The sequence below is a fragment of the Mandrillus leucophaeus genome, unplaced genomic scaffold (assembly GCF_000951045.1).
Source record: "Mandrillus leucophaeus isolate KB7577 unplaced genomic scaffold, Mleu.le_1.0 Scaffold494, whole genome shotgun sequence".
Lineage (NCBI taxonomy): Eukaryota > Metazoa > Chordata > Mammalia > Primates > Cercopithecidae > Mandrillus > Mandrillus leucophaeus.
In genome coordinates, this window is record NW_012105298.1 from 351,672 (window position 1) to 366,832 (window position 15,161).

At 38.5% G+C, this 15,161-nt stretch overlaps 1 protein-coding gene and 1 long non-coding RNA gene across 3 annotated transcripts in view; one reads left to right on the top strand and one right to left on the bottom strand.

Annotated features, from left to right (window-relative positions):
* E2F5 (E2F transcription factor 5, p130-binding) overlaps positions 1-15,161 on the bottom strand; it is a 56,912-nt gene that overhangs the window by 2,155 nt on the left and 39,596 nt on the right. Inside the window, exons 2-8 of one of the 2 annotated variants that reach the window (XM_011995644.1) lie at positions 13,415-13,524; positions 12,409-12,570; positions 9,890-9,933; positions 8,624-8,688; positions 6,705-6,972; positions 3,931-3,978; positions 2,173-2,322 (exon numbers count right to left, since the gene is read on the bottom strand). In XM_011995644.1, the coding sequence (XP_011851034.1) occupies positions 2,213-2,322; positions 3,931-3,978; positions 6,705-6,972; positions 8,624-8,688; positions 9,890-9,933; positions 12,409-12,431 (558 nt within the window). In that variant the 5' untranslated portion in view covers positions 12,432-12,570; positions 13,415-13,524 and the 3' untranslated portion in view covers positions 2,173-2,212. Of the gene's footprint in view, positions 1-1,554; positions 2,323-3,930; positions 3,979-6,704; positions 6,973-8,623; positions 8,689-9,889; positions 9,934-12,408; positions 12,571-13,414; positions 13,525-15,161 lie in introns of those variants that run through there. The other variant, XM_011995645.1, reaches the window with a different exon arrangement.
* LOC105550670 lies at positions 939-1,568 on the top strand. The gene is made up of 2 exons (XR_001007758.1): positions 939-1,153; positions 1,439-1,568. It is a non-coding gene; the product is annotated as an uncharacterized LOC105550670 (long non-coding RNA).

Consider the following 15,161-nt stretch of genomic DNA (forward strand, 5'->3'; position numbering starts at 1 on the left):
CTCATACAGTCACTCAACACTTCCAATACTGTATTTGTGGGGCGATTTCCCCCACACCTAACAATTCTGCAGATGAATCTTCAGCAGGCAGCAACTAGGTGTCTTTCAATTCAAATCTGACACTGCTGACCTGGAGATAGCATCAGATTCCACAGGTTGAGTCCTAAGCCTCTCTCCAACTTCCAGTGACAATCGCAAGCCCCAGATGTTTTACCTGTGCTTCTCACCAACCAGCTATAAATAAGGGTTCCCATGACCACCTCCTTGGGTTTGATTAATTTGCTAGAGCAGCTCACAGAACCCAGGAAAATACTTTTACCAGTGTATTATAAAAAGTACTACAGAGGAGACAGATGCATAGCCAGATGGAAGAGGTACAGAGGGCAAGGTACGTGGGAAGGCGCATGGAGCTTCCCTGCTCTCTCTGGGCATGCCACTCTCTAGGAGCCCGCATGTGTTCAACTATCCAGAAGCTCTTTGAACCCAGGTCTTTTGTAGATTTACGGAGGCTTCATTATGTAGGCATAATTCATTAACTCATTGGCCATTAGTGATGGGCTTAACGTTTATCCCCACTCCTCTCCCTGGAGCACAAAGTCCTAATCTTCTAACCCTGTGTTTTTTATCTGACCAGCCCTCTTCCTGAAGCTATCTAGAGACTCCCAGCTACCAGCCATCTCATTACCATTCAAAAGACACTCTTATCCCTCTTGATACAATGATTTAAAAAGCTGTATGACAGGAAATGAGGAAAAAGACTAAATATGTTTATCTTATTATGAATCACAATATCACAGTCACATATTTTGGCCTTCTGTATCAGTAAGTGTGAGGCATATCCACATAAATTCCATTTTTTAAAAACAAAACCTTTTGTCTAAAATTTCCCAATAAGACTGTAAGAATTTTTGAGTGAATTATCCCTAATTTGTTGGTAAGAGTTTTTAGATTTTAGATTTAACAGGTTAAGGTTGAATATATCTTATCTTTAGTGGTTATGAGATCATAGATTAATGCTTTTTTTCTTTTTTAAAAGATAAACATTATGAATGATGAAAAAATTAACAGAGTAAATAAAGCTTTTGTAAATGTACAAAAGGAACTTGCACATTTCTCAAAAGGCCCTTCAGTTGAACCTCTGCAGAAAGAACTGGTAAGCAGAAATCATTTGCTTTTTTTTTATGGCTAACAAATTGAGGCTAATAAATTAAACTCCAAGTTTTCAAAGCCTGTAAGTTGAGTGTAACTTTTAGTACTTGGCTCTCTAGTAATAGGCTCTATAGTATTAATAGCATATTCAGACTCTAAAACATTGTCTGAATATGCAGATTTATTCTACTTCCAAAGATATGACTAGAAAAATTGAATAACAGATTATATAAGTCATTAGTCTGCTATTGTTGTCTACATTTTTAAATATAATACTTTCTCCTTTCAGATTCCTCAGCAGCGTCATGAAAGCAAACCAGTTAATGTTGATGAAGCTACAAAATTAATGGCTCTGTTGTAATATAGTGGTGATGCATCAAATTCTCCACAAAGACCAATAAATTAAATGTTTTATACAATTTTATTTTTAAAAATCTTGTTAATGTACAGGCATTGGCACATTTTAAAAACAAACTACATAAACAGATCTTTCCTATAACCTAGGAAAGTGGAATGTCAGAAGTCAACGAAATGTGATAAACTTAAAGTGCTAAAACAGAAGGCACTTCACAAAATCTGTTCACTGAAACAGTTATATATCCTCGTTTACATCCTTCACTTTACAAGTGGCAGTGAATGTCTGTTTGGATAGAAGGACATACAGAAATACAGGCAGTTTCGTGGCAGTAAAAATATAAGACAAACAAGTAATGAGCCCTTGGCCAACTTGTTTTTGATGACCTGTAGTGTCCTTTAACTTTCCTCTTATAAGAAGAAAAAACAGAAGGATTCACAATTAGAAGAAAAGTTGAAATCCAGAATATAGTTACTTTTGGGAGTAGGGAGGTTTGTGGATATTCAATCACTTATCCCCTAAAGCAATCAGAGCCCTTTGTTTTTATGGTTGAAGTTTTGTGAAGTAAAGAAAGTATTAGGGAAGAACACTTCAGAATCAGTGAACTAAAAAAGGTGTTACATTCATTATTTTAAATACTTAGGTTATTAAGAAGTCTAAAATGTTACACAGTTAGAGGTAGATAACAGTCCCAAGTTTCCATGGAATCTAATAATTTAGTATCTGGACATCAAACAGATCACAAACTCCTTCATTATCATCTAAATTAAAGTTGTAGTCATCTGCCGGGGTAGGAGAAAGCCTTAAGAGAGGAAACACTGCAAACAAAAAACAAATTCATTGTTAAAGATGGTTTCTACATATGGTTAATGATCTTTAACAAAATACTCTCAAATACATTATTCCAAATTAAAGACTTGTGTAATGTGTATTTTAAAAGATTCTCATTTAGTAACAGTTTATACATTGATATTAGATTGAGAAATATAATTTTTTTTGGTTTTTTTTTTAGACGGAGTCTTGCTCTGTTGCCCAGGTGGGAGTGCAGTGACGCAATCTTGGCTCATTGCAAACTCTGCCTCCCGGGTTCACGCCATTCTCCTGCCTCAGCCTCCTGAGTAGCTGGGACCACAGGCACCCGCCAACACGCCCGGCTAAGTTTTTGTATTTTTTAATAGAGATGGGGTTTCATCATGTTAGCCAGCATGGTCTTGATCTCCTGACCTCGTGATGTGCCCGCCTTGGCCTCCCAAAGTGCTGGGATTACAGGCGTGAGCCACCGTGCCTAGCCAGGATGGTCTTGATCTCCTGACCTCGTGATTTGCCCGCCTTGGCCTCCCAAAGTGCTGGGATTACAGGCGTGAGCCACCGTGCCTGGCCTAGAAGTTAAATTTTTTATTGGTTGCACTTACCACTAAGATAATATGACTAAAAGGCACTAATGAGGCCAGGTGCAGTGGCTTATGCCTATAATCCCAACACTTTGGGAGCCTGAGGCAGGTGGATCACTTGAGGCCAGGAGTTCGAGATCAGCCTGGCCAACAAACATGGTGAAACCCCTTCTCTACTAAAATTATAAAAAGTAGCCAGGTGTGGTGGCAGGCGCCTGTCATCCCAGCTACTCAGGAGGCTGAAACAGGAGAATCACTTGAACCCAGGAGGTGGAGGTTGCAGTGAGCTGAGATCGTGCCACTGCAGTCCAGCCTGGGTGACTGAGGGAGACTCCGTCTAAAACAAAAAACACACAACAAAACACTAATAAAAGTGCTTTGTTTGCCACTTTGCAAACAGAAGAATGAACTGGGCTTACAAAGTCTGCTGATGTTCTCTGCTTCTACATATATGTTTAGTACATCTCTAGTTACCATAACATTTGCTAAGTTAACTGCTACCACTTCGTAGGTTTCTACTATATTGTTAGGAGCTAGGACTCAGATCCAAGAACTTACAGGAGAGAAATTATTAAAGTAATTAGCATATTGTAGCTAACTGATATTTAATAATTTCTCAGGTTAGATGACAACATGGTTAATGTTAATACTAATTCAGTGACTTCATATTGGCAGCTTGAAATTGGTCAGGGTAGTGGTATTTACAAAAGCAGGTGTTCAGATCATTTGCTGATTTAGACAAGTTATTTTACTCTTCTTGGGCCAAATCCTTCAGGAGTGGAAAGGGCTAACAGTTTATTTTCAATGAAGGTGAGAAGTATCCTCATATGGATTCCTTTCCCTCAAAATGCAAGTAAAGAAAAATAAATTCTGAAGGATGCCTATTACTTACTGTAAGTATTAAGGGAGAACTTTCATGAATCTTCATAGAAAAGCAGTTAGCAAATATATGTTCATTTCTTTTAAATCATGTTTCACTTATAAATTCCACAAAAGCATTACTTTATGAGTTAGTAAAATTTTTAACCTACTTACCATCAGAAGACATTAACTCATCAATGATATCTCCACTAATAGATCCTGCTGGAAACAGTATCAAAGTTTTGTTACATTTCTGTTAACAGTAAAAGATACTTGTGTTTAAACAAAAGTAGTCACAGCAGCAGCTTGACTGACATGCACATTTATTTAAAGTACTAGTACTTTGTGGACAAGTTGTTTTCATGAGCACCTACTCTGTGCCTGGCATTACTTTTAAACTCCCAAACTCAAGACGAAGACCAAAAGACTCATTATCTGCCAGGCATGGGGGCTCATGCTTATAATTCTAGTACTTTGGGAGGCTGAGTGAGGCGGATGGATCGCTCGAGCTCAGGAGTTCCAGACCAGCCTGGGCAACATGGCGAAACCTGTCTTTACAAAAAATATTTAAAAATGAGCCAAGCGTTGGTAGCACGTGCCTATAGTCCCAACTACTTGGAGGACTGTGGTGGGAAGATCACTTGAGCCCAGGAGGTTGAGGCTGCAGTGAGCTGAGATCGTGCCACTGCACTCCAGCCTGGCTGAGAAAGTGCAACCCTGTCAAAAAACAAACCAACAAACAAAAAACTCATCATCGTTCTACCAAAACTGACTCAGTTTTACAGTCAGTAGTTTTAATTCTCCCAATTATTCAACCTTAAAACTTCAACATCACTTTCCATTCCTCCTGTTAAAAAGTTATCTCCAGATCTCACCCATCAAATGTTTTTTTTTCTACAGTGTTTGTCAAATCTGTTCGTTATTTCTCTTCCTGATCTCACTGTAATCACTATTTTAGCCTCTTTATTTATTTATTTATTTTGAGACAGGGTCTCGCTCTGTCAGTCAGGCTGGAGTACATTAAGTGCTATCATGGTTCACTGCAGCCTTGACCTCCCAGGCTTGTAATCCTCCCACCTTGGCCTCCCTCCCCAGTAGCTGGACCACAGGCACACGTCACGATGCCTAGCTAATTAATTTTTTTTTTTTTTTTTTTTAGAGAGACAGGGTCTCACTGTATTGTTCAGGTTGGTCTCAAATTCTGGGGCTCAAGCAGTGTACCTGCCTCGACCTCCCAACATGTTGGGATTACAGGCATGAGCCCCACCACACTTAGCCCTTGTTTTAGCCCTAATGTTCTCAGCTATATAACTGCAAACATCTACAGTTTCCATCGCCTCTGAATTCTGCTTCCCAGGGCCAAAAGCATCTTTCCTAATCATATTCTGTGCACACCATTAGAGGTAATTATGCTATTTCCTTGGTCACACATCTTCACTGGTTTATTGGATAAATGTCCTAACTACTCTGAAATTCAAAGCCTGCTCTAATTTGGCCCAAAATTACTTTCCTTAGTTAGGATTTCCAAATATGAAACCATAAAAACGGAATACTCACTTTTTAAAAATACTTTGTTTAAGCCAATGTGTTAATTGTGCCTAAGCTAACCCACGTAAAACCCATGTAAAGCTTGCCAGCTCTATATCCTAGATTGTACGCTTTTTAAGGACTACATTTTCTTTTTTTTTTTTTTTTAAGACGGAGTCTTACTCTGTCACCCAGACTGGAGTACAGTGGCACGATCTTGGCTCACTGCAACCTCCAACTCCTGGGTTAAAGCAATTCTGCCTCAGCTTTCCAAGTAGCTGGGAGTACAGGTGTGCACCACCATGCCCAGCTAATTTTTGTATTTTTTAGTAGAGACAGGGCTTCACTGTATGTTGGGCAGGCTGGTCTCGAACCCCTGACCTCAGGTAATCTGCCTGCCTTGGCTTCCTTAAGTGCTGGGATTATAGGTGTGAGCCACTGCGCCCAGCCAGGACTACATTTTCTATTGTGCATCCTAATGGCCTATTGTATAGACATATTTATAGGGGAAGGAAAGGAATTGATGTGGGCAAAAAGAAGCTAAAAAACATTCCATGTCCAGTTAGATCTTGTTAGTGTCACTTTTAACCTGTGAACTCCCATTTTAGCAATGAGACACATCCTAGAGGTAAAATAAACAATTTGGATTATATACAGTATAGTTGTAAATTATCTGCAAGATGATATCTATATTGGCACAATTCATTCATTCATTCCCTAGTCACTGAGAAACTGCCTACCATGCTCCCTTTATTTGGAATCAGTAAGGTACTGCCAAATTAAGAGTTGCACTCTCTACTCCTGATACCCAGTGTGAATTGTTTTAGCTTTTTACAATTTCATAGATGAAACAACTGAGGAAAGTAAGATTTCCTACATAACTGGAATTGAGAACATTTATCAACTCTATAAAACTAAGCTTCCCAAAGAAAAAGTATAACAAAGAATATGGAGAAACAAGAGGCATAAGTCACTATGGTTTATACTAGTTTGATTTTTCTTAAAGGTAGTTGGAACATATTTCACTAATGTATCCTAGACTTAGTAAGAGATAAAAGAACCTTACCAAGTAAACTTCAGGTAAAAGCTGACATCTATATATGCCACAAATGGAAAATTCCACACCCGACCTTGTGATAGGTTGCAGTCAAGCCACAGTCAATACTTTGTTTCACCCAAAAAGTAAAACTATTGTATAAAATTATCTTCAGGCTATGTGAATAAGGTGTGTATGAAACAAATGAATATTGTGTTTAGACTTGGGTCCTATCCCCAAGATATCTTATTATGTATATGCAAATATTCCAAAATGTTGAAAGTGCTTGGGACATTTCTGGTCGCAAGCACTTTGGATAAGGGATACCCAACCTGTTTTTATATTTCTTCCTCTCTAACTTACAAAACAAAGGCTCCGAACCCACCTGAAGATATTTCTGTAGCTGATGTCTGCTGCAGAGTCTGGCTTCTTTCAGAGACATGTTGCTCAGGCAGATTTTCAGTTGTCATGCTGGATTTCTGTGGAGTCACTGGAGTCAAGGACTGCGAGGAAGGCTGTGTGAGGTCATCAGGTGGGGGAACAGGAAAAACCACGGGCTTAGATGAACTCGACTCTTTATTTATAAGCAGCACATGGATAGGTCCTGAATGACTCTTTAGATTGATCTGGTATTTCTTTTGTCCATTCTGACCCTTTGAAATTATTGGGTATAAATAAATGTATAATTATTAACATTTCTAGCTAACTTAAGACAGTAAAATAAGACAGGCAAAGCTATTAGGGACTTACTAAATTCACATAACACAATAAAGTCATTAAGTCAAAACGCAAAACACAAAAGTAGAGACCTAGAGTAGAATGTAATTTTGAGGGCTCTAAACCACTAGTTTCTGAAAAGTAAGCTTTTCATAAATACTGATCATCAAAAACTCTGTTGTAGAATTCTGGCAACCGTCCATTGTTACCATGTGTGACTACATAACATGTCAGGGCCCAGCAGTGCTCCAGGTATTCTCCATATACAGGAACTTTATCCCTTGGAGTTGGCCACCACAGATGTGATCATTTCAACATGCTTCACAGATCAAACTCTTTTTTTTCCTATCTGCAAGCAAAAGGACAACTAATTTCTCCTACAAAGAAATAAATATAACAGGCTTCCAGCTGAAAAAAGTAATCTGTATCCTGAGGCTTCAGACTCCAGTAATACAAATGCCTAAATGTAAACTTTTTGAATAAGGGGGTGGGGGAAGGAGGTAGATAATATAGTAATCTTTTTCTACTCCCTTTTTTGGTTATTGCTTTCAAATTAGTTTGTTTTTAAAAATCTGAATCTGAAAACAAAAATCATGAAACTCATTTATAGAGTCAGTAAATGTCTTTGACTTAATAAGCTAGACAATGTTTTGTAAAAGACCTAATTGAAAGGAATTGATTGTTGATACTTACATTGAACTTTTTCCTCAGTGGCAATTTTTATATCAGTTGTAGATGTGGTGGTGGTGTTTTGAGACAGAGTTTCGCTCCTGTTGCCCAGGCTGGAGTGCAATGGTACAATTTTGGCTCACTGCAACCGCTGCCTCCCAGGTTGAAGCAATTCTCCTGCCTCAGCCTCCCAAGTAGCTGAGATTACAGGCGTGCACCACCACGCCCGGCTAATTTTGTATTTTTAGTACAGATGGGGTGTCACCATGTTGGTCAGGCTGGTCTTAAACTCCTGACGTCAAGTGATCTACCTGCCTCGGCGTCCCAAAGTGCTGGGATTACAGGGAAGAGCCACTGCGCCCAGCCCAATGTGGTCATTTTAACTGATTTTTATAGATTATTGGCCATATCATTAGTCATTTCTTGACATCCTCTAACTTAAAAAATTCAAATTTAAAATAATAATCAAAATGTTAAATCATTTGGTTACTTGGGGATAGATATCTTAGAGATAGGACCCAAGTCTAAACACAAAATTCATTTGTTTCATACACACCTTATTCACATAGCCTGAACATAATTTTATACAATAGTTTTACTTTTTGTATGAAACAAAAATCACTTGTTAAAGCATTTTGATTACTTTTAAAAAATTGACTTTATTTGAGCTAAATGATACCAATAAATGACTAAGGATATAGTCAATAATCTTTAAAATCATCTATGATTGATGTAGTTCTGTAATTTTACCAAGGTATTAAAGACATACAAATTCAGGTATCAATACTTGCAGATAAAAACTTGAGTAACTCAAAAGTGTTTACACAATTAGCTCACATTCAGCTAAAGAAAATATATTTATCCTTCTTGAGACAGTAGATCCATTTTTCCCACTTATATAAAAGTTATCCTACATACCATTTCTGGAATGGGTACCTCCAGTTGTGTACCAGAAGGTGCCTGAATGGCCAAAAGTGTATCACCTGATCAAAAAAATAAATATAAAAAGTTACATAAAATACTGTTGATCATGGAATACAATGGCAAGAATGTGGACTCTGGAATCAGAATGTTTGGTTCATCCCAAACTAGGTGACCTTGAGCTTTGTTTTTCAATTCTATAAAATGGGGGACACACAACCTCCTGCATAGATGTATTTTGAGCATTAAATGAGATAATAGGTGTATAAGTATTATACATGGGTTAGGTATATGATTCTCATTAACAAATTCAGCTCAAGTTGATTTTGCTGTCATTAAGACTCCTGTAAAGTCTGAGATTCTTAAAACCATTTAGCCTCAATTAAATAACACTGTTCTTTGGATTGAGGATACTGGATATTAGGTATGAGACACTGAAATGTTGAGCTTAAATGAATTTATTATTTTTGAAGCCAAATTCTACAACAAATCTCTGTTGAGTTGCAGATTAACAGAACTCTCAGCAAACTTCCTTTAAAAACTCAGGAAATACAGTGGTAAAATAGAACAATAGGCCCATATGTATTTCCAATGTAGTCTTACATATCAGATTCTGCTTGATGAGGTACTTGGCTTTTTTAAATAGGTGGATAGTAACACAAATTTAAATACGCATAATTTCATTTTACTTGTGCTGTAATTTTGGGAACACACACCCCCATTTTAGTTATATTAATAACTAGAATTACTAAAATGATACTGTTATTTTTAAGGAGAAAACACAGGGGCAGCAAATTGCATAGGAATAGATTTCCTGGTTATAAGATAGATTCACCTAATTCTTTCCTCATGGTTTCTTTGGGTTTCATTTGTGACCAGCATACTTACTGCATATAGTTTCATAAACAGTGCTGATGAGAACCATGTTCTAGTTCAAGTCTGGTCACTAACTCTGTGACTGTGTGACAATGACAGTTGCTTAATCCCACTCTGATTTAGCTTGCCCTCTGCCCCTGCCTCCTTCCCCTTCCACATACAGTTGATCCCTACCAGTGGAGCTAATGAAGTGAATGCTGTGAAAAGCAGCTATTCTCATGAAAACAGAAACAAAAGCAGCCTATCAATACACAGCACGGTGCAGTGAGACACAATGTCCACAACTTCTGAAAATAATGACAGGATGAAGACACAGGGAATTCTGAATCACTCCACTAAACAGGTTAAGGAGAGGAAGAATGCAAGGAAAAGTCTAATGGTACTTACCATTAAAGCAATTACAGATGTCTTCATGAGTTACATAGGAAAATGTACTGTCGTAGGAGTTAAGGAACAACATTTATATCAAGCCCTAGGCATTTAAATTAAGGTAATACATCTGAAGGTCAAAATAACTAAATGACCATATGCACAGAGGGACTGCCACACATGGACAGATGAAAAAAGAAATCTAGTCTAGCAAGGTAAAGACAATCACAATCAAAGGAGTTCCTATCCTTTGCTCTTAGAAGAAGCCATTCTGATTGTGACATTTGAGGACCCTTAGGAGAGAGATGGAAAGCAGTGCACATTCTTCATGGAGGCAAGGGCTTCTGGGGGAAGGGAATGATGGGGAAAAGGAGGTCATCAGCAACCATATCAGCTTCCACATCAGGAATTTTCTGTGATTGTTGATTTTTGTTCTTGTATTAAATGGTCAGGTACAGCCACAAGAGGACACAGAGGAAAGGAAAGGCTCAGAAAAGCAAAGTATTATACCCAGGTCCTAGTGATGGGAGGCAAGGCAGGCTACTCAGGGCCACGTGGTTAAGACACCAGGGTGGTTAGGAGGCAGAAGACAGGAGCGGGAGGAAAGCATTAGCCCAGAGCTTTTATTGGGGTTTCCTTGGGAAAAGAAATGCAGGGTGGCCAGTCATGGTGGCTCACACCACCCAGCACTTTGGCAGGCTGAGGCGGGTGGATCACTTGGGGTCAGGAGTTCAAGACCAGTCTGTCCCTGTGCACAGAGGGACTGCCACACATCGACAGATGAAAAAAGAAGTCGAGTCTATAAATGGTGAAACCCGTCTCTACTAAAACACAAAACTTAGCAGGGCATGGTGGCAAGTGCCTGTAATCACAGCTACTCCAGAGGCTGAGGCAGGAGAACTGCTTAAACCCAGGGGGTAGAGGTTGCAGTGAGCCGAGATCGCGTCACTGCACTGCAGCCTGGGCGACAGAGCAAGCCTCTATTTCAGGAAAAAAAAAAAAAAAGTGCGGGGCGGGGAGGACATTTCGATTAGCTAGTTTGGATAATTTTGTTTTGAGATGGAGTTTGCTCTGTTGCCCAAGCTGAACTGCAGTAGTATGATCTTGGCTCACTGCAGCCTCTGCCTCCTGGGTTCAAGCAGTTCTCCTATGGCCTCCCTGGTAGTTGGGATTACAAGTGCATGTGGCCATGCCCAGCTAATTTTTGTACTTTTAGTAGGGACTGGGTTTCACCCTGTTGGCCAGGCTGGTCTCGAACTCCTGACCTCAGGTGATCCACCGACCTTGGCTTCCCAAAGTGCTGGGATTACAGGCGTGAGCCACTGTACTTGGCCTAGTTTGTATAATTTTGGTGGGCTCTGAGCTATGCAGGTAGTCCCTAGTTGTCTGGTACCTGGCCCTGGGATGATTAAGGCAGAAGAATATTGCCACCTGGGTGTATGGGCTGGAGAGAGGAGGTCTGGACCTGGACTGGTTAGTTTATATCAAAGGGATGCTTCTGGCTGAGCCCTTGCTGTTTCTAAGAAGTGGCTAGTCCCGGGATGGGCAGTCTTTCCTCAGCCAGAAAGGTTTATTGAGACGTCAAAATACCGTAATATACAGAAAATTTTGTATGTATCACACATAATCATGGTTGTTGCATTGGGAATGGCCAGCATCTTGTAAAGCAGGGCAGCAAAGCCCAAGATAAAATAGATCAATGGCTTTTGAATTTCAGAGCTCCACAGAACACAGCTTGAAAACTCCCATTGTTCTCCAACTGTTAAGGGGCTCTGATCCATAGAAAGGAAATAACAAATGAGATCATAGACTTGTTCACCAAATACATGAAAACGTGAAAAGTAAATTATATTGTATACATTAGTCAAAATTTCATGAGGTGCTACAAGGTAAAATATGGTTAGTTTCCTTATGAGTACAGGTAAGTTTATAAACTAAGAGAATCACAGATATTTAAGAGAAGACAGTGGTTTGTAAGAAACACATGGATATATCAATAATGTTTCCCCCCAATATATGATAGGCACACATGACTTAGACCCCTTTTCTCCAGCAGGAACTATTTTGGGGTTCATATTAGGCAGAAAGTATCAAGTATTGATTGTGGGCACATGATACCTCATCTTTAAACGAAAAGTTTTCAAAACTTTGAGAGCTGCTGAATTTTATACTTCAGAACACTGAACATAATTATTTAAAAATACATATGTACTTAACAATGGCTTCTAATATTCACAGATCTCCTAAGCACACTGGCTAGCATACCGCATTCTATCAATAGGTAGACCAAAAGTCGATTAATCTCTTTTTCTCCCTCGGTGCACCACAGGAATAATGCTAATGGATCTGTACTATATAACTTAAAAATGTAACGTTTAAAAAATATTAGTATATATTATAAGAATATCATAAAATTAAAATGTTATATTTACTTATAAAACTGTCTAAAAACAAAGTGAATGATCTTCAGACTGAAATAATTTATACATACATATTCCAAAGCTATATGTATATGCATAACTTATTTAAAAGGATATCTATTATTAATGGAATCGTCCATCACATTTTTGATGCTTTGCTGTAGCCACAACTTCTGCTGATCAAGTTCTCTTTCCTTCAGTTCTAGATCTTCAATTTCAGCTTTAAGATATCTTAATCTATCTATGACTTCTTTAGTATTACAGCCAGCACCTACACCTCTTAAAAACATATGAGAATTAATATCCTCAGTATCAGATCTAGGTTAATATCACTTAATTTTTACGGTAATAAAACTGACTTATTTAGTAATATATTCAAGATAGAAGTCTTTGCACTCTTAAAATCAAGCACTAAAAATGTTAAAAATTTTAAACACCGTACCTCTTGCTTAGAAAATTTATTGACAAGAACAACCAAATTATAAAAATTCTCAATCTTCCCTACAATGTTTTTTTGTCATCTGGAAGGCCAGACTGGTTGGTGACTGGGTGCCAAAAGAGTGTGCTCAGCAGTCACACCTAGCAGTCTCAGGATGTGACTGAGGTGCTGGTAAAATAAATTACAACCTTTTAATGTTTTGGTGGAATTTTGGCTAAAACAAAACAAAACAAAAACGATAGTCAAAGGGGACACATTAGAAGAACAGAAATTGTTTGTTACATTCAAATGTATAACCAGGCCACAATTAATGACAACATGCATTTCAATCAATTACTATTTACAAAGTACAAATTCCTATGAAAGTAGTTCTTGCTCTCAAGGATGGGTAAAGACTTAGGAAGAGGTTAATACAAGATAGTATGCAATGTGTGCCAAATGAGTAATACCTCGAGGAAGAAAGTAAGATTTGAACTTTAAGAGTGAAAATCCAACATCCAAGAGAGCAAGGGAACACCCCAACACAGGAGTGACAAAGAGGTCCAGAGAGGGTGTTCAGGGACAGCTGAGGGGCCTAGCTGAAACAGAAGATTTGAGAGAGATAAACATTGGGAAGGTCAAATTTTACAGAGCATTGAGAAGAAAAATAAAGGTTTCAGAAGAGCGTGCTGGTTTGCAACTTACTTCCACTGGATACTGTTTTTTGACTTTTTTTCAATCAAGTCAATTCCCTCTAAGACATTGGTGATATCATAAATTCTCCTTTTTTGCCTCACAGCCAAAGTATCAGCAGCCTGTTTAGGAAAGACAACGAGAACAGTGAAATAAAGGGCAAGTCATATTTTAAAGCCAAAAAGGTTGATTATTAAGTCCACAGCAAGTCCAATCTCAAATTTGACCCAGTCAGTTGCTTGGGGACAATAGCTGAGCATGTTGAAAGCATCTCCCAAACATTGCAAATACCAAAGAAAGTATTCCATTTAAAAGCCAGCAGATGTTGGAACAGAGAAAGAAATTAAGGTCATGACACAAAGCCTGCAAAAATAAAAGAACACAATAAGAATACTTTGTGTCACCTTATGGACTAATCCTGAGGAGGAGCTACTAATTGCCTATCCATGTCACCTCCTATCTTATTTCTGTGTTCATAAACAGTCTCATCTAAAGATGCATTATTTATTTTTTAAATTTTAAAGAATTACATCTCAGCAATTTACTTTGGTAATTAAGACACTTGGAAATTCTGAACTATACGTACACTCATAATACCTTAAAGTCAATATCTACATTTTTAAACTCATAATGAAAACAGAGGAATGAATCATGCCATCCTAACACAAAGCCCATCAACAAGAAATCAGAATCAATAGCTCAAGATTGCACTAGCAGCTGTTATACAAAAACTTGGTAGTTGCATTCACATTAGATAAGATCAATGAAAACAACATATGCTATCATGTTATGAATTAAACAACACTGTACAATTCTTCTGATTAGTTCCAATTCACATTTTTGATGTTTGTTCCCAGAAGAACAAAGAGAACCTCAAAGGAGTTTTCAGAGTGGATTAGACAATAGCCTGTTTTGAATGTGGAGCCACATTTTAAGATTCATGGTAGTTACAAATATTTATGTCTCTACTGACAATTTTCAGCACATTATCTAAAATATCTAAATGAACAGGATTTAGTTTCACATAATTGGTTAACAGCTCTCCCAGAGAGCATCCCTACTTTCTTCATTCTGTAAAAACCTAGCTCAGCACAGTGTTTGCAATCTGGACCTGCCTTCCCCCTGGAGCAGGTGCCACTGACAGCTATACTCACTGTACAGGCATTTGGGATCTAGAGAGAAATGTCAGTTCTCTCAAACCCATTTTTTTGTGTGTGCCACCAAAACCCCCAGGTTACTACTGTCCCATCATTTAGGTCTTCCTCAGGAAGGGGATTCATGCCTCAGCGGACCAGGAGAGTAAGCAGGATGTGGCAGAAGGAGGAAAAACTGGAGGGTGGGGCTCTTTGTTCTCCAACTCTAACTTGGCACTGTCCCTTCTAGAGAACCAGAAAATCAACAGTAGGACTAGCCATGGTTTGTTTCATTGATACTTTCTTCCCTTGTACTTAGCAATTCCCTTCTTGTTTCATCTACCTTCATAGAATTTTTACCCTCAACTTCGAGGCTGTTTTTATGAAGAACAACAGACGACAGCAAAATTAACGGTACAAATCTGAAGCTGAGGTTTCATTTCTCACTTTCCTCTCTCTAGAGAAGTAACTCAGAGAACTCCAAGCCATGGCTCTGTGTTATTGGTATCTATGTACTCACAAAAGCGTTCACAGCCATAGCAACAGCACACTGGTTTTGGTATCAGAACATGTTTGTATGAACCAGACCACAAGAGCTAGCCTAGGTCATTAGGCAAAGTGCCATG